General features: G+C 37.3%; 1 protein-coding gene across 26 annotated transcripts in view; it reads left to right on the forward strand.

Annotated features, from left to right (window-relative positions):
- HDAC4 (histone deacetylase 4) overlaps positions 1–18,588 on the forward strand; it is a 441,670-nt gene that overhangs the window by 375,959 nt on the left and 47,123 nt on the right. For 8 of the 26 annotated variants that reach the window (XM_067111678.1, XM_067111676.1, XM_067111688.1 and 5 more), the window contains 3 exons: positions 8,539–8,688; positions 10,258–10,331; positions 16,140–16,192. In XM_067111678.1, coding sequence (XP_066967779.1) covers positions 8,539–8,688; positions 10,258–10,331; positions 16,140–16,192 — 277 coding nt within the window. Of the gene's footprint in view, positions 1–8,535; positions 8,689–10,257; positions 10,332–16,052; positions 16,193–18,588 lie in introns of all 26 variants that reach the window. The other 18 variants (XM_067111667.1, XM_067111665.1, XM_067111668.1 and 15 more) reach the window with 3 other exon arrangements.

The following is an 18,588-nucleotide window of genomic DNA, read 5'->3' on the forward strand; positions in this document are numbered from 1 at the left end:
TTTTTTTCTGTTAAGTTTTAGATGCAGACCTCGCAGTTAGTGTCTTTTATACGTATAGTTTGGTCTAACATTCATTATTCGGCACTTGCAACTTGATCACGCTTCCCTTATTTTACTAGCTTGTATTTATTCATTACATGATTCTTCGTTGCGCCTGTAAGTACCGCGCATCCAGCAAAGAGAGCTCACCGGCACACCTTGAACAGTACTAAACACGCACTTCATGCCCTATAAACACGCTTAATTTTGCACATATGTTGGTCATAGTTCAGTGCAAGGCGTCTTTTTCGAGAGTTTAGTTTTTTATACCAAACTGTTTCATATTTACAAATTCGTAAGGTTTACACTCAGAAGTCGCTCTCTTCGAGTGAATCACGCGAGTTTGATGGTTGATTAAAAATGTTTCATATTTTATGAGTGCTAAGTCTAATAGAAAAGGCAGCTTCATGTTCTTTTCAAGCCCAGTCCTGAAGAAAGTAAAGAAAGGTGTGGAAAGGGGTAGGACCTAAGAATCGGTAAACTTGCCTCAAAAACTGAAGCACGAATAGAATTCCAAAAATGAAGACGGATTATAGTTTTTCGTAATGAAATAATCTTGTCGGTTTTTATGTAATGAATGCTCTTTCGTGTGTGTCATCGCCAGAATGTTCAATTGAATTGATCGCAGTGTAAGTTTAAACATAGGCTGCAGTCACCTGATGTTAAAGTGGTGAATTTTGCTGTCCAGAGACATTTGGGTGCCTTTTTGAAGGAAGGTGTTGTGCTTTCCGATAGAGGCGTTGAAAAAGCATTTGCAGCTTCGTTCAAGATTAACCAAATATAAGATTGTGCTTTGAAGGCGTTGCATAAGGGTTATCGTATGACTTTGCACTTTTCTGTTTAACACAATCTAAATGAAATTCTTATGCTCAAGAAATGTTTTTATGATGTAAAGAACATGAATTGAGGAAATACTGGCCTGGTAATAAAATAGTGGCCTTGGAAGGCCTTTCTTCCCTAGAAAGTTTTAGATGTATGCTCTGACGTCCGTGGGTAAGACCCGGGTAGAATGACCACGTGCCCCTGGTCATTGTATTTGGACTGGAAATCATACCCATGGCGACGTGAATCTTGTGGGTTCTCCGATTTCTCCTCCGACACTGACGGTAAGGAAAAAAAAGTTCATGAAAATATATGTGAGAAGGGGTTAATTTAAAACTGTATGTTACAGTCATTCAGGATTGTAATCAGAATATTTATTGTAATGATGAAGAGGAAAGAAAATTAATTATATATATATATATATATATATATATATATATATATATATATATATATATATATATATATATATATATATATATACACGTAAAACCATGTGCCTTTTTCGCTGGCGTTGAAGAGTAGAGCCGTCTGATCTCATTAAGTTTCTAGGGATGAGGTTGCTACCCCCTTACGTCTTTCCTATTCCTTTGACTTGGTGGTCGTCAGCCCGGGATAAAGCCACGGATATTGCAAGTGCGAGCCTTGTGCTCTGCAGACATCTGAGTAAGCCATGTTTGCATCGCTGTTGTATAGAATCCACAAAGATGAATCAGTGCCTCATTCGGCCTGCATAGTCTTTTCGTTTCTACCGAAAAGTTTTTGAATTAAGTGTCGAAAATATTTTTCAGCAAGTCTCCAATTAAATGGCAAATTACACCTCTATTTTGGCAGCCATTTTCGTTGAAAGTTATTTGTTAGCTCTGCAATGTCTCTGTTATTATAAGGGTAATTGTTAAATTTTACGTTTCTAGGCAAATTAAGTTTATAATACTAATGGTTAGCATATTGCGGTCAAGACAATCTTGAAATTTGAGGGTTAGGGAACGTGTGATGAATCGGTAAAATATACACCCTTCTGAAATGGCATTTTTTAATACAATGGTGCGTGTAACTCATTTGCCTTTTCTATATATTGAAACTGGGCGAAATGAATATCATGCAAAAATGACGAGGAATAACGACAGTTGGTACATTTCACAATAAAACTGAATCTTAGTTTTCTAAAAGAGGATCCCGGCTGCCGTGTGTACATTGACCCTTTTCAAAAATCATGGATTATACACAAATAAAACGAATGAAGGTTGAATTCAACACTGTTGTTCAACACGAGGTTTGTATAGAACTTAGGGAAGAACGGCATTCACGGAAGCGAAAGTATACAAAAATTACTAATTCATTGATTAATTAATTAATCAGGCTCACGGTTTTCGATGCAAATTTCAAAATGGCCGTATACGTTCCCCTTGCTACACCGTGCTTTACACGTTCCTTTGTATGTTTTCCTCTGCGCGTGTAAGCATTTTCCTTTTTTCATCTGATATTTCCAAAGTCTTGAGTACTTTTTATTCATGCTGTTACGCGTTTGCATTACGTCACCTCACGTTTCCTAACCTCCACGCTTTCTCTTACTCCAAATTTCAATCCTCTACGCTCAAATATGCTCTCTCGGATGGATTGTCTCCTTGCTCAACTGGTGCCTCTCTACTTTCGCTTGCGTCATCCGTACAGTACCTCCTCATCTCTGCTTTCCATCTTCCTTCCATACTTTCTCTTTGTGCCTTATGCTTTCCCTGACGCCTCATAACTTTCGCTCGTGTATACTTGCCTTCCTTTATCTCGACGTGCTTTCACCTCATACGCATTGCTTTTCTATACGTTTTCTGGATGTTTGGATTTGCTTATGCGTAAGGACTACGTGTTGTCCCTTGAATTCGTGTTGTCCCTTGAATTGTGCCTCCGTGTACACCTGCGATGAGTTTTTCTTGGCTCACATGCTCTCACTACTGTGTGAAATTGTAATTTGCTTTGATATCATTTCAAGTTGCAGATACCTTTAGGTAGACAATGTATTTGTTTCAGAAGGAGAAAGAGAGATGACTTTAAAAGAAACGATGTCAATTGATTTCTCTCTCTCTCTCTCTCTCTCTCATACAAGATATCAATATTTGTGAAATATTAATAGCTGTCTGCTTGTCCTCTGTGCCAGTAAAGCGTTGTAGATTTCCAAGCCAAAGGCAGTTGCTTTCTTTGACACTCCTCGCTTTGGTTTAGTGGAGACTTTTAGTTGTGATTGTGATTTTCATCTTCCCATTTTTATATTCAGTTTTTAAAAATACGTTGCTTAAAGATAAGCCTTGCTAAAATGAGTCATAATTTTTCTGGCTTGTAATAAAAATAAAAGGATTAGTGATCTGTCTTTTCGTTTCCTCCATTGATCTCGCAATGAGAGAGAGAGAGAGAGAGAGAGAGAGAGAGAGAGAGAGAGAGAGAGAGAGAGAGAGAGAGAGAGAGAGAGTCCGGAACGGTCATCCATGACCCGCTCCTACTTTTTCCCTTCCCTTCCCTTCCCTTCCCATCCTTTTTTTTTTATCCCCCTTTCTGTCAGTTTATCGCTATCATCATCTAATACTTCATCTTTGTCGTTGATCTTTTGGACCTTGTACAGTCCTTTCTGTATTCTGTATTGTTTCTGCTTGAAACTATTGTCATTGTTATCTGTAATTTGGATCTGCTGCCCCGCGCACACACACACACACACACACACACACACACACACACACACACACACACACACATATTATGTATGATATAGAGAGAGAGAGAGAGAGAGAGAGAGAGAATGTGCTACTCTGCATTCCCCAGGATTATGAACCTCGAAAAGTTAAAAGGTCAGTTTTGATTATATATATATATATATATATATATATATATATATATATATATATATATATATATATATATATATATATGTATATATATATATTATATGCATACAGTATATATATATATATATATACATACACATATACATACATACATACATAAACATGCTTGTGTAAGTAATTACATATATGCACAGCATTAAGTAATTAACGGTTATTCTCGCGAAAAAGAATTTTCATTACTGTCGTCCACCTCGTCATTGTTACTGTATTTCACAACGATCGTAAATCCGCGTTTACCTTTGCTTATCTAATCAACCGGAATAGTTATTTGCCATAGCCAGCTACAGTTCCCCACCTTCCATTCACCCCTTCCCACTTTCCTAGCAACCCCCCCCCTTCCATTATTTCAGTGAAGGTCCATCATGATAGACTCCGTGGGAGGCAATCACCATGGTAACCATACTTCCTCTTGTCTCCAACCATTTGCATCTCTCTCTCTCTCTCTCTCTCTCTCTCTCTCTCTCTCTCTCTCTACTATTGATTTCATCTTTTTTTTCTCGTACATCTTCAAAATTAATCTCTTTACTTCAGGTCTTATTTTTTCCTCTCTCCTGATCTCATGTTTCACACGGGCTCCTTTCCTTGAAGGCCTCCTCTTTTTCTATACCTTATCTTTGTGATCTATTTTCTCCTCCTCCTTTTTTCCCTTATCGTCGTTTGGACTTCTTATCCCAATCGGTGCTGTTAGTCTTCATCGGTAACACCTGTGTCGACTGTCATTTGTTGATGAATACATGCGCATGATTATTTCTCCCGAATATGTACGCTTATTTTTCCGGGAAAGGAATCTAAATATATACGTAAGTGGGTGTATATGTGCGAAAAGAGATTGTCTCTATTTATGATTCTGTGAAAAAATGAGGTAGATTTTTGTACGATTTTTTTTTTATCTAACTTATTAGTGCATTTTCAGGAAACACCAGATTATTATAGTTGACGTCTTTTTGCGTCATAGTCCTTAGCGTCATGAACCCCGTCTGCTCAGGTGTGACAATAGTACCAAGTTTATATATATATATATATATATATATATATATATATATGTATATCATATATATATATATATATATATATATATATATATATATATATATATATATATATATATATATATAATATACTGTATATCATATATGTATTTAACTTATATTGAAACTGGAACTATATAACCTATATATAATTCTTTTGGCCATTATATATATATATATATATATATATATATATAAATTATATCATGTATGTATTTAACTTTTATTGAAACTGAACTATAACCTTAGAGGAAATTCTTTTGGCCATTCATATATATATATATATATATATATATATTTATATATAATATATATATATATATATATATATATATATATATATATATATATATAATATATATATATATATATATATATATATATATATATATATATATATATATATATATATATATATATATATATATATATAATATATGTGTAGATTTGATAGTCACTTCTATGGTTTGATAGATACGAAATTATCTTTTTGTGCCAAAGACTTTAAACTTAACTTATCATAAGGGGATATATGATATAGTGTATATATTACATGCATAGTGTAGTGTGAAACTAAGTCGGTGGAAAACGTGTAAATCAGTGGGTCACTCTTTGTATTAGGTACACAATGAAAGCAATCAATTTTTCCTTTTTTTTCTGGAAAATTGACACTTACTTTCAACCTCTGTTTTGAAATCCAAGTGTTTGTTGTCAAGTTTTTTTTATTGTGTTTGTGTGTGTGCGCGTGTGTGTGTGTGTTCTCTCTATTTTAGTGTTGCACCGAATTGAAAGCTTATTATATGTGAGCAAATTTGCAGCATTTTCATCCTCTTTAGTGGTTTTCACTAAGACAAGCGCTTTTTTAGCCGATGTGCGGAGCTTAGCAAATTGTTTCCATCAAGTTTTTAAAGTGGTTTGCTTTCTACTCTTTTTGGTTTTACTTTAATCCTGCATTTTTTCATTGTTGTTTGTGTTCCGATTTTGTCTGCGTTTCTCTCTCCGCACGTGGCGTTTTCATTTCCGCTCTTCTGTTTTCGATTCATTTTATCTGGTCTTTGCACAGGCTGCGAGTGTGAAAAATCAACGTCGTTTTCGCTGTGGACAGATAAAGTGAATTCGTTTTTCATTCGCCACTTTCCTGGATTTCAGCTTTTTTTTTTTTTTCTTGTACGACGCGTACCACTATCTTAACGGAAAAGGGGAGAAACTTTTTTATTACTGAATTTTGATCAGCAAGTGTTACACCATAAAAGTGTTATAAAACGTTCAATTCTCGATGAATAAAGCATTATGTGGTTAAAAAATGAATAGTGTATCTGCTCCCAGTTTTTTTTTATACTGTAATTCTCCCTTTTCTCATGTTCCGCCTGTCTACTGCAGTAGATCTGTTCTGTCCCATCCACAAGTCGTAGACTTACTTGGTAGGTAACTCGCGGGAGGAGTGTGAATTCCTTTTGCAGTGTTACAAGTAAACGCCATTAATGTCTCTAGTCGCATGGGAAGGTACATACAATTTTAATTTTTCCTTTATGTAAACCTGAATCACACAACTCATTAAAATGTTCCTTTTAATTGGTATCTTAAAGGGTGGCTTGGCAATATTAAATTTATAAAGGAATGAAACATTTTTCGTTTTTCTTTTTTGTTGCCTGTTAAATTGCCCTTTCTTGTATATTTTTCATTCGTCCACAAACTATTACACAGAGATCTGGAGCTGATCTCTTCATCCCGATATTTATTGCGACTCAGTATCATTTCCAGCGTAACTTTTTCAATTTGCTGCACGCAAGAGATTCCAGTTGACCTTACGGGCCCCTTACCCCCCTCCCCCCAAACATATGACGAGTGGTTCAGCCTCATTGTGTACTCCTCTCTTCCATGTTCCCTTCAGGCTAGGCTTCCTGTGTCTGTAATATGAACAAGCCTATATACTTGCGTTAGATAAAGGAAAAATTTAGCTCACTAATGGTGGACTAGCTTTTAACCGAGGACGAAGAGCAGATAAACTTGTCTAGCAGTTGTATAATGGGAAAAGAAAATCTTTCAGATCGCGAATTCGTATGGTCTTTTGTGCTGTTTGACTGAAAATGCCAAACAACCAGTTTTAAACTTGGCATCGGCTTCAGTAATACTACATGGAAGGGTATTCTACATTTTTCTGTAAAGGCGAAGAAATACCTCTGGTACTGAGCTCTGTAACAACGTTATACACCTCGGCAGAATGACGTTATACACCTCGGCAGAATGACTCTCTGCTGAGCAAGTAACGCGCACTAGTTCTTGGTTTGCAGACGCTAATGGGAATTCTCAATTGAAATATCCGGATGCCCTCCAGCGATGGTCTAGATCGTAATCATCGTTATTGAGAAAAATGGAAAAACACAATCAATCTCTCTTGTCAGAAAAATAAAGATCCCGGGAAGCTGCTGACATCCAGAAATGAGAATGGTAGTTAAGCATTGGTAGAACCAAATATTAGAAGCATAGTACATTATTTCTTTGATTTTGTAGATATCAGGAGCAAAGCTGACAGTACAAATGTTCTGACATCATTAGATTTTTTCATATTTACTGATGTGATAGAGCTGCTTTTAAGTCAAATACAGCAGGTTTGACGAAGCTCAGCCTCATACCCCAAAGATTACATAGCCTATTGGCCCATTCCAAATCTCTTTTAAGGGTTGTGTCAGCTTCTCTGCATTTTGGGAGACTGAATCATTGGATACTGAGTAATCATTTTTTGTGACCAATGTTCATGTCGCAGAGGGCGTATAACACTGTCCTGAGGAACCCTTGGCAAGATATGCTAAGGCTCACTAGATTCTTTCCGATCAAATTACAAAAGTTTGAAGGTTCCTATGCATTACTAAGTCTTAGTTAACATTTGAACAAGGCCATCTTAATAGTTTTCTTTTACAGTTCGTAGATGTAGTCATTATCATCTTAGAAAGGGGGTTGGGGCGGCGGACCACAAGAACTTAATCTTTTCCTGCGGGCAGATGTGATGCATGAGTGGGTATTTAGATTTAAGGTTTTAATATCAAGGCTTCAAGACCGACTTTTCAGCAGCGTGAGAGAGCAGTGAGTGATTTTTACTGACAGTCTTACTAATAGAGACGGGGTTAATAAGAAAATGACACAGAACTCAGAGAGTTGCAAAGGCTTAGATGGAAGCTAATAACTTTACTAAAACTGGTGTCGTCTGATTCGTTTGAATAAGGATTTTGAAAAAATGCACATGATAATACAATTACTGTCATGTCAACAAGTAGAAAGGACAGTGAGAGTATGCACATATCTGCTGATATGATCAGCATATAGGCTTACATATTCTTTCAGGAATGGAATGACAACTATAATAGGCATCAGGTACTTTTTGCCACTTACATTCTGTCACACATGCCAGGACGTTGCCATTGTCTTTAAAAGCATAGTGATAATAACGATAATTGAAGCAGTAAAAGAAATCCTGGACTGCCCAGTAGACCAACAGACTGATAAACCAGACCAAACAGCCTCCTCGACGGAAGAATTGATAATAATGATAGTGGCGGTTTATTTTTTCCGAAAGACCATAAAGATGTTCTCTTTTACGTACATTGACAGATTTACGGCCCCTCCAGGGGAGAGAGAGAGAGAGAGAGAGAGAGAGAGAGAGAGAGAGAGAGAGAGAGAGAGAGAGAGAGAGAGAGAGAGAGAGAACTCATATTTAAGGCTGTATAGAAATTAATCGACGGTGTCTTTTTGCCTTTTTCAAGCAGCAGTATTTGGAGCAGCAGTCCCAGAGGGCCGAGGAAGAGCGAGCAGAAAAGCAGCGTAAAGAACAGGAGCGCTTAGAGGCCCTCGTCAAAGGAAAAGACAAACATGCGCAGTCGGCTGTTGCGTCCTCCGAGGTCAAGCAGAGACTTCAGGTAAGTTGAATTGGAATAGGAACTTGAACCTTTGGTAAATTTTATTTAGGTGAAAACCTCAGGGAGGGAGGATCTTTCTGAGGGACATTCTTATTATGAGACACTAGGGATTGACCCATCTGGAAAATGTTAGGATGGAGAGTGTGAAAGAAATTTTTTTGAAAGTCATATTTTCAATGTTCGTTTGGGAAGGATCCATTTTGAAAGGCACATTTAGGATGAGTAGTAGTAAAGGGTCGTTGTGGTACCCTTTTTAGGTCGCGAGTTGAAAAGAACTTTTTTGAGACTTAAGGAGGTTGGCAGGTTCCTTCTGAAGGTAATGATAAAGTTCAGAAAAAAATAATTCTGGGAGACGTTCAGGAAGTGAAGTCTACAAATTCTTGATTTTTTTTTTTTTTATCGTAACCTGGAAGACAGGTGAGAACGTCACCCGAAAGGAACATTTGTGGATAACCTCATTAAGTAAAGCTTTCCTTTTGAAGAACATTTTAAAGCATACCAACAGTATTTTTCAATGGCCTTTTGATATTTAGGAAGCAGTCTTTTAGGACCTATGGAGAGTTTATTGAGGCTATGTGGTGAAATTTCTAGAAAGTATTTTTCGGGGCGATATACTCGAGAGAAGTAGAAGCAGAAGACAATGATATCTAGATTATGCATCTTGCGGAGTAGGGAAACGAGAAGTGATGTCAAATAATGTTTGGTGGATCCGTTTTATTGTAGTGGAACAAGGCATCTTGCGGAGTAGGGAAACGATAAGTGATTCAAATAATGTTTGGTGGATCCGTTTTATTGTAGTGGAACAAGCCGTTACCAAGAAGGACCTTGTAAGAGAGGAGAGATAGATGATTCTTCAAGGCTGATGGCAGTCCACTGATCGTGTACTGCAAATGGATTCTTTTATTTTTGAAAATTTCACTGCTGATTTGATCATTTATGCATGAAAGTGGAGGTTCACTGTGATTTAGTAATTTGTATTAATTGTGGATAAACATGGTAGAAAGCAAGTTCACTAGTCTTAGTATTTTAATGTTGATAAAGCTAGGTCCCTAATCAACAATACTGTTACAGTAATACCCAAGTTTTCACAATACTGTCAAGCCTTTATTTCGCTTACTTTGTTAAATTATCATCTCTAACGAACTTCCTGCTAATAGCTTCCTGGCATTTCTTGTTGGCAAGTTATAATTGTAATTAATTGTTATTTTAAGTGACACACACTACACAGCGGTTGAAGCAACAGTTGCCAAAAAATCTGACACTGACTTTAATGCTAATTACAATATTAGCTGCCATGGCTACAGTATTCATTATGCCGAGAGCTGCCCGAACAAAAAATAACTTTCTATTTGGGAACATGACCTGGATCTTCAGGGATATGAATAGATAGAAAGAAAAGGGCCAGGTCAGGGTCGCCACGAAATGCGCAAAGATAAAGTCTAACATTAGAGGGAGGAAACTCAAATAATCTAATTTAGCGAACAGAGGAGTTAATCAGGAGGAAAAATAAATTACGCCGGCAACATCAGTAATTTTATGAGCCTAAAATAGCTTTTATTGTATCTTCAGGAGGTACTCCTGCAGAAGAAGCAGCAAAGAGAAGCCGCGGCAGGAGTTGGAGGCTCCTCCAATTTACGAAATTGGTAAGTAGTGGTTTTTGATTGTCAGTCATTTTAATTCTCTCTCTCTCTCTCTCTCTCTCTCTTCTCTCTCTCTCTCTCTCTCTCTCTCTCTCTCTCTCTCTCTCTCTTTGTTGAGCTTTCGTTATTCGGTAAAAATGTATACTTTATTTTTATGCAAAATTATTTCTCTCTCTCTCTCTCTCTCTCTCTCTCTCTCTCTCTCTCTCTCTCTCTCTCTCTCTCTCTCTCTCTCTCTCTTTCTGTTGTTGAGCTTTTGTTATTCGGTAAAATGTATATTTTGTTTCTATGCAAAATTATTTCTCTCTCACGTGACAAGAAATGCAGTTCCTTCATAGAGAAACAGTTTGGTCACTGAGAATAAGTGGAGACTCAGATTCGCAAAGGAAACGTAGATTTTTTTTTTATTTTTGCTAATCAGCAAAAGTAGTGTTTTATTGTACTGATTATATATGTCTATCATTTAGATTAATAGGTTGGAGTAAAGGTGACTTGAATTGTAGAGGGCTTTTAACAGGTCGCACTTTATCTTCACAGATAATATTGTTGCTCACTAGGTCAGGTCATGGTAGACTAATCGTAAAAATCAAGGTATTTTGATGCACTGAACAAAATTCAAAGTAGCTGACCCGAGATGACCTGACGTAATCTTAAACTTCGACTTACGTTTGTTTTAATGGGAATGTTTTTCGAACCTATTCTTTTTCTAAAGAAATGTATACATGGCTGAATTATTTCTTTTGCTAGTCGTAGATACCAGCCCCCCCCCCTCAGAAAAAATGAAAGAACACTCGTTAAGGAAGAAAGGTTATAAGAATTAGGGAAAACAGAAGCAGGCATGGATTTCTTACGGATAGCAGTTGAAGGAGCAAAACTGGTGTAACCGTGGAGTCCGAGTATTACCGACGTTGGTATACGTGACGTCTAGAGCTTGTTTCTTTCTTTTTTTGAATTCCAAAAGGCATAACTTGCAGATAGTCGCGTGCAAAGCATCAGGCTAAGAGAACTCGCAGTTCCACAGTGCTAATTGAAACCAAGATATTTTTAATTATAACTTGGCAGGCAATTATTGTCGTTTCACTTTCTTGAGAGTGCCAGGTGACATTTCAAAATGGGAACTGGACCAGTCACGTCCCACTGGAATGGGGGAAAAGCTAACGAGATTAATGAAGTGGAAAAGCAGAGGAATTGGGAAAAAATCCTCTTTTTTTCAGGAGGATATAGTTAAGAAAGAAGATACTTACAATCGAATGATAACTGCAATCCTACTACAGCTGTTAGGATTAGTATTGGTAGTTATAATAAATTTTTCAACACAAGGTAACTGATTTGCATTTATTGAAAACCCTCCCTTTCGTGGTTTCTCATAATAAATAACTTTTGTTTGTTTCTTGTGTTATGTAGGAGCATGTTGAAGTAAAAATATTGGAGCAAACATAGAGAGAGAATTAACCGTCCATGGCATAGTGGCAATATCATATCGCGACGCCGTACCCCTGGAACCCTGCCTGCCATGCTCTCTCTCTCTCTCTCTCTCTCTCTCTCTCTCTCTCTCTCTCTCTCTCTCTCTCTCTCTCTCTCGGCGTTGCCATAGTGACATCCCCCAGCTCTGTAAACACGCTTCCAGCCTATTTATAGCAGCTGCCAACACAGATACGACTTACCGGCCAGATGATGATGATGATGATGATGACGATGATGAAAATGTGGGAAGCTGTAGATGGAAGAAAACACGAGGGGGTGGGGGGGGGAGAGGGGAGATGTTTTGGTTAATAAAAAAGGTTGAAGAGTTTATGAAGTTAAAATCTGGCGCTGCTGAGAGGATCATAGAAAATATCTAAAGAAGTTGATAAGGATAAACAATCTCGCTCTTTCTCACACTTGAGAGATAAGAGGCGAACTTCCTCCTCTCTCTTGCTCTCTTGCTCGTCATTAATTTTGTGATCGTGTGGTGTTAACTTTAGCAAATTTTAGTGCAAGAGAAAGAGGGAGATAGTCGTATGTAGAATTTATTCAACACTTTTTGTTTAGAATTCGTCCACGATCTCAAACGCTCTTACGGAGGAAAAATTAGTTATTTGCAAAGAATTAGGCATGTTGGAAAATACAAAATAAGAACATATCTTATAAAAGAACATGACCGCAACTAGCTAAAAGAGAAGCATTACGACGATGAAGCCTACAATTGGCGGTGCTTATGGAAGCCCGAAGGAAAGTCCACTTAAACTTTCAGAATTGATAAAACGTGTGGCAATATTTCTGTTTTCATCTGCAAAATTTTAGGACGTTCGATAACGTCATTTGTAAGGAGTGCCTTATATTTTATGAAGGTTGATCATAAGAAGCAGCCATCATCCTTAATACTGTATAATATTCGGTATTTAGATTTTGTGTGTGTATTTACCTTGTCGGTTTTGCTTGTGCGTGTGAGAGAGAGAGAGAGAGAGAGAGAGAGAGAGAGAGAGAGAGAGAGAGTGCCTTCTTTTGCAGCCCCCTTGCATCTTATGTGCTTATATGCGCACGGAAACGAAGAAGCCTTAAGAGTTTTGTTATTCTCTTACCGCCATTAGTTCTCGAGGTTTTTCTTTCTGGCTTGATGCTATATTTAGTCATGGACCCTAATAAGTTCTCCCTTCGTTCATCCATTTTGGTTTCTCGTTTTACGCAGCCTTTTTCGTGCTGTTTGCTTTAACTCCTAGATTTTAATTCTTCTTCTGTCAGCGCAGCTCATTCTGTATTGAACGTCGATCACAGTGCAAGATGAGCATAAACGAATATGAAGATAAATATTGATTCACTTCTATACCTCTACCATCGCAGCAGTCATAAATTTTTGGATTAACTCTCAGTTAAGTGCTTTACGAGCGTACCCTTAAAAATTTACGGATGCTCTTTGTGAAGACGTGATGGTAGAATTGTTAGTCCAAGTGAGTTTCTATCTTAGAGAGCACTAGTTAAATCACTTTTATAGTACATGTATCGTTATAAGCAAGTGTTGCGTCGCTACAAATGACGTTGAATGAATAGAAATAATGACTGTTACAGAGAAGGTAGCATCATCAGCTGTAAAAGTGTTCCCATACCAAGGGAATGATGGCTAATAGAATGGAGGAAAATAACACCTCTATTATGTCCGCTGACAGTGGCAAGGGTGATGGTTCTTTTGAAAAATACCTTTGAAATTTCCCCTCTGCATCATTTTCTTTTCTTTGTCATTCTGTCTCATTTTCCTTGCATTTCGATTCATTCACGACATGCAGAGATAAGAGACAAGGCAACTCACTGGGAAAGCTAAGAGAAAAGAAATGGAAAGAATGAAAATCAGTGACCAGAGACCAGGTTCTGCCAAGTCTGAGAGGACACTCTGACACAGTGAGACATCAGGATCCTCATTTAAATGATTCACTGCCCCAGTGAACCTTAAAAAATGTACCCTGTAGTAACGCGATCTCTTAGCGAATGTGATGTTTGCATTCCAGAGTAATTTCATGGTTATAGTAACAGGTTGTTGGCGTCCCATTGAACAACGGACCCACTTCTCTCATTCATCGAATGTGATATTATGATCAAGAAAATTACTTATTAACCTTATATGAAGTTACTTATGACTTGCAGAATTCAAACGCAGTAGTAGGCTTCAGAAGCCAGCCCCGAAATTACTTTAATATCTACTATGGTCTCCTGAATGTTGTGGGCAGGCTTATCTCGATTTCCAGCGTAGGTTATCACTGACACCAAGCTGTGTAAATTTTCCCACTTTTTCGTATTTGTATGATTAATTATAAAGGCTATAAAGGTTTTTTCATCTTTTATTTTGTCCGTATGCCGGCTATGCTTTTTTTCCACGTGGTTGTAAGGGGTTAGGTAGATAGTAACGTGATCAAACCGCGCGGTGATTAATTAGAGGGCAAGAGTTGAAAATCTCGGCTCCATGGTCTGGTGACTCGAGTTACAATCTGGGTTCGGTAGCTCATGACCTTTTCCGAGACCGTTCTGATGGCATAGTAGGCACTCGACGTCCTTTTGGACTGCTGAAGATGCAAGAGATTGTGCTGGCACAAGGCCAGCTGCAGTTAGCAACAAACAAATGTTATGACCTGATTAGTTGAACACGATGCGTGCAGACGAATTATTATATTCAGACCCCCGAGGAAGTGTAAGTTGATTTGTCAAATAGTATTTTGTAGCATAATGATGGTAACACGTAAGATTAAAACGGAAGATTGGGTGATAAAATGATGAAAAATGCTTTATCTCGTGTCAGATTGTGGCATCTGTTTTGGGTAGTCATCGGGAGAGGTGATGCTTGAAAGGGTGTATGGTTGTGTGGTCTTAATCACTCATGAATACATCCAGACTTCTAATCCTTTGAAGGAATCTGCTCTTGTTTTGTGATGTTCTTATCTTACTATTCAAGAAATATTGATTTTTCTTCTTTGTACCTTTAATCAGTAGTTTTGTGTTTCGATACGTTCTCCTCCTATCTATCTGTCTGTCTGTCTATCTATCTATCTATCTATCTGTCTATGTATCCCTTCCTACCTCCCTGTCTATCTACATCCTACGTTTTATATTCACCCATTTGAATTTCTAGATTTGGTAAAAATATGATTTTATGTTTGTAGTGATTAAATTATTGGTCCTGAAATAAACACCTCGTAATTGTAGAGCTTCTGTTCCGTTATAAATGTATCAACAGTGTTTCAAGTAAAAGTTGCAATTAATTTAGGCTTTACATGTAGTTGATATAAATGTGCCTATTTGTTCCGCCCCAGTTAAATGAAGTGTTTTTTTTTTTACTGATAATAATTATTTTGATGTTAAATTTAGCCTCTTGGTTGTTTTAAGGCAACATTTACTGTGTGGATTTTTAAAAATATTTTTGTATTGCTCGTCCAAGATATTTTTTTATGTTGTTTTGATACGCATATTTTCTTCTGGTTGCTTTTAATGGTGAAATTCTGTATTCATTATATAAAACTTCCTTTCGCTTAATGTCCGTGTTTTTTTCCACGGGTGCTTGTGTGTGTGTGTGTGTGTGTGCGCGCGAACGCAAAATTGGTTTAGCATTGTCTTATTTGTGGCGCATAAAAGCATACAAGTTTATCCTATCATCAAATATCCTCAGTCCCCATTTAAGCATCTCCAGATTAGCAAGACAGACAATGTTGGTCTTCTAAATCGTTTTTCGAAGTACATTTTCCTGTCCCCCTTGCTCTTTTCAGTGCCCAGTTTCGTGTTTGAGTCAGTTTGTAAAGACGTCTTGAACAATGCTTCCCATAAACTAATGAGACTTCTCTTTATCCAGTGGTTCTGTGGTTGAGTACCCTTTTGACATCATTAAACCCTGTAAAACCCCTCTTCACGCCATCTCCTCTTAAAATGAGAAAATGAATCAGATCATAAATGTCGACTGATAAGCATCCTCATTACTAACAACCTAATATAAAATGAAGTCCAGTGGCTCCTGCCATAGAAGTGAATGACGCATGCGCCATTACTATCCCTTTTTTCTTATTTTGTTGAGTTCCCTTCTATTTCGTATCCATTCCCCTTAGACTTGATTTTCCTACCCATGAGTTCTACGCCTCTAATAGAAATCTTGGTCGCACCCGTGCTTCATTACCTCCATTTATGTCATTTTTCGTTGAGAACGGCTCCACAAACAATAATAAACTAACCCGCATGGCGTGAACTCCTGTGAACTCTTTCCCCCTCGCCCAGGCTCACCACACAACGAAGTCTGGAAAAGAACTCCCCTTCAAGCTACCCAGCTAATGCCGCTCCTTCATCTTCTTCACACCCATACAGGCCGCCCGGTCACGCCTTGAAGTACGAGGACGACTTCCCCCTGAGGAAGACAGGTAAGAAAGAAACACCTTGCTGTCAAGTGGGAGGACTGACCCCGCTGAGGGAGAAGTCCGCCTCTTCGTGTGGACTTCGTAGTGTTTTTAACATCCTTTTTTCGTATTTTAACCTTCTTTATTGGATTTCTTTAGTCTAACCCATCATAAATAGGTATATCAGTTGTTGTTGTTTTTTTTTTTTCAATCTTTCTTTAGGCGTTTTTCGTTTTGTCATGTAATTGAGAGTGAAAGTTTTTGAGTGTTCATTGATTACATTAGTTGTTTGCAAGTTTAGGTTATAACTTTGATAGAGCTGATATCATATTACACAGAAATGTTAGCACGGACTAGACGAACGTCCAATTTTCTGTTGGAATGAACATCACTAAAAATTAATCTTACATGACATGAAAAGATTCATACGTGTATATGTGTATATATATATATATATATATATATATATATATATATATATATATATATATATATATTAAAGATTGTTTGCTTTGCTTTCAGTTTATGTTCGTCTTGCAAACCATCTTTGTAATATGATTGAAGTTGTAGACTAGTTGAGAATTGACTGGTGTTCCACAGGTGTGTATGTAATAACAAATTCTGAAATAAACGTATTAGAATTATTTGTTTGGTTTGAGTTGTAGTAGTAAGACTATAACTAATTCAGTTTGGAAGGAGCAAGCAGTTGTAATACCATCTGATTTTATGTTACTGTTGTCATTATTTTTTCCAAATAATTAAGTTCCATCGAGTTTTCTAGCGTTGATTACAGTTAACTTCATTACTTACGCGGACATGTGAGATATTTATACTGTGAGACATATATAATTAGAATAATATTGCAAGAAAAAGCCTTATGGTAGCACCAAAGGGTTTCAGTTACTGCTCAAGTAGACGAAGGCTGTTTGTTTGCATAACATGCCGCAGTGACGCAGTTGTGGACTTTAGCTTTTAGAACTTCTAAGAGACGCTCTTGTTATTTCAAATGTAATAGAAAATTGTAATAATTTTGCTATATTAAGTTCATTTTGTATTCATATATTTTTTTTATGTAACACCGATAACCTAATCCACGTGTAGACGTATTGGCCTCAGACTCGGGACAGTATGTAAACATTCCTAGGAGCAAGATTTACCGTGTATGTTTTATATTACTGCCATCTTAGTCCATATTGTTACAGTATAACAGTAATGATATTTGCATCAGTTATTAGTGATTATAGTTTTGGTTTAAGGAATAATTTATGTATTTTTTATAAGTTCAGCGTTTAGACACTAAAGCCTCGTTAATGTTTGCATAATTACACCTCGAATTAGATGATTGGGTTTTCTACCATATCAGCTTGTTTGATAAATATTTATTGACAAATGAAGTGTCAAAATAAGTTTTTGTTCTGAGAAAAACCGCCGAATTATGAGATCACGTAAAAATAATGATATGATTTATTCCTCTTGCTCTGTGAAGTGTAGAGGCATATGTGTGTGTGTGTGTGTGTGTGTGTGTGTGTGTGCGTGTGCGTGTGCGTGCGCGCGTGAGGTTGATTCGTGAAGATTAACCGAAATATACAGTACTTGAAAAAGATGTTTGTAACTGCTATCTTCGCCTTACTGAACTTTATATCATTACTTAGCTTCTCGGTGATGCGTAGTACTTAAGTCGTTATATAATTTGTCTCATTTGCATTTTCACTAGTGACGTAAACATTACAAGGGGAACAAATCAGGCTATCTCATTGAGCGTAAACCTTTTGGCATATGGAAACAAAATTTTTCAAAGCATGGTAGATAAGTACTTGAGTAGAATATATAAATAGGAATTAATGTTAAATGAAATGGGACGGAAAGTCCACGTGTGCCCCAACAGTATAGTCGAGCAGAGGCTCAGCTGTGTATAGGGAGGAAAGGATTCGTTACGGTGTCACACTAGAATAGAGAGAAGCGCGTGCCTCGCTATGATTCAAGATATTTAGGTTTAAATTCCATATTTTCACTTAGGCTTTATGTCAGAGAAGCCCCTCTCTCTCTCTCTCTCTCTCTCTCTATCTCTCTCTCGCGCGCTCGCCAGTGTTAGTTTACGGTAATTTTATTCAAAAGCTGTGTACCTTTATGAGTCAATGGTTAGGAAGGTATAGGTAAAAAACCGACAATTCGTCCAAGTTTTACAGGAATGTTCGCCATTGCTATTTTTTTATATAGAGAGAACCGCATTATGTGGGTAGATTTGCTATGGTTGTAAGTAGAGATCCAGTGTCGTTCCCAAGGTTCTTGAACGTGTCAGTAAATCTGACCAAGAATCGGGAAGGAGTAAGTCCTGGGCCTCTATTGGTGCAAAAGCTTCGGACTCGGAAAATAATGGTCAGATACCTTGAGGTGTGTCTCCCTGACCTTCCGTGTTATAA

Source organism: Macrobrachium rosenbergii, chromosome 11 (assembly GCF_040412425.1).
Source record: "Macrobrachium rosenbergii isolate ZJJX-2024 chromosome 11, ASM4041242v1, whole genome shotgun sequence".
NCBI classification, from domain to species: Eukaryota; Metazoa; Arthropoda; class Malacostraca; order Decapoda; family Palaemonidae; genus Macrobrachium; species Macrobrachium rosenbergii.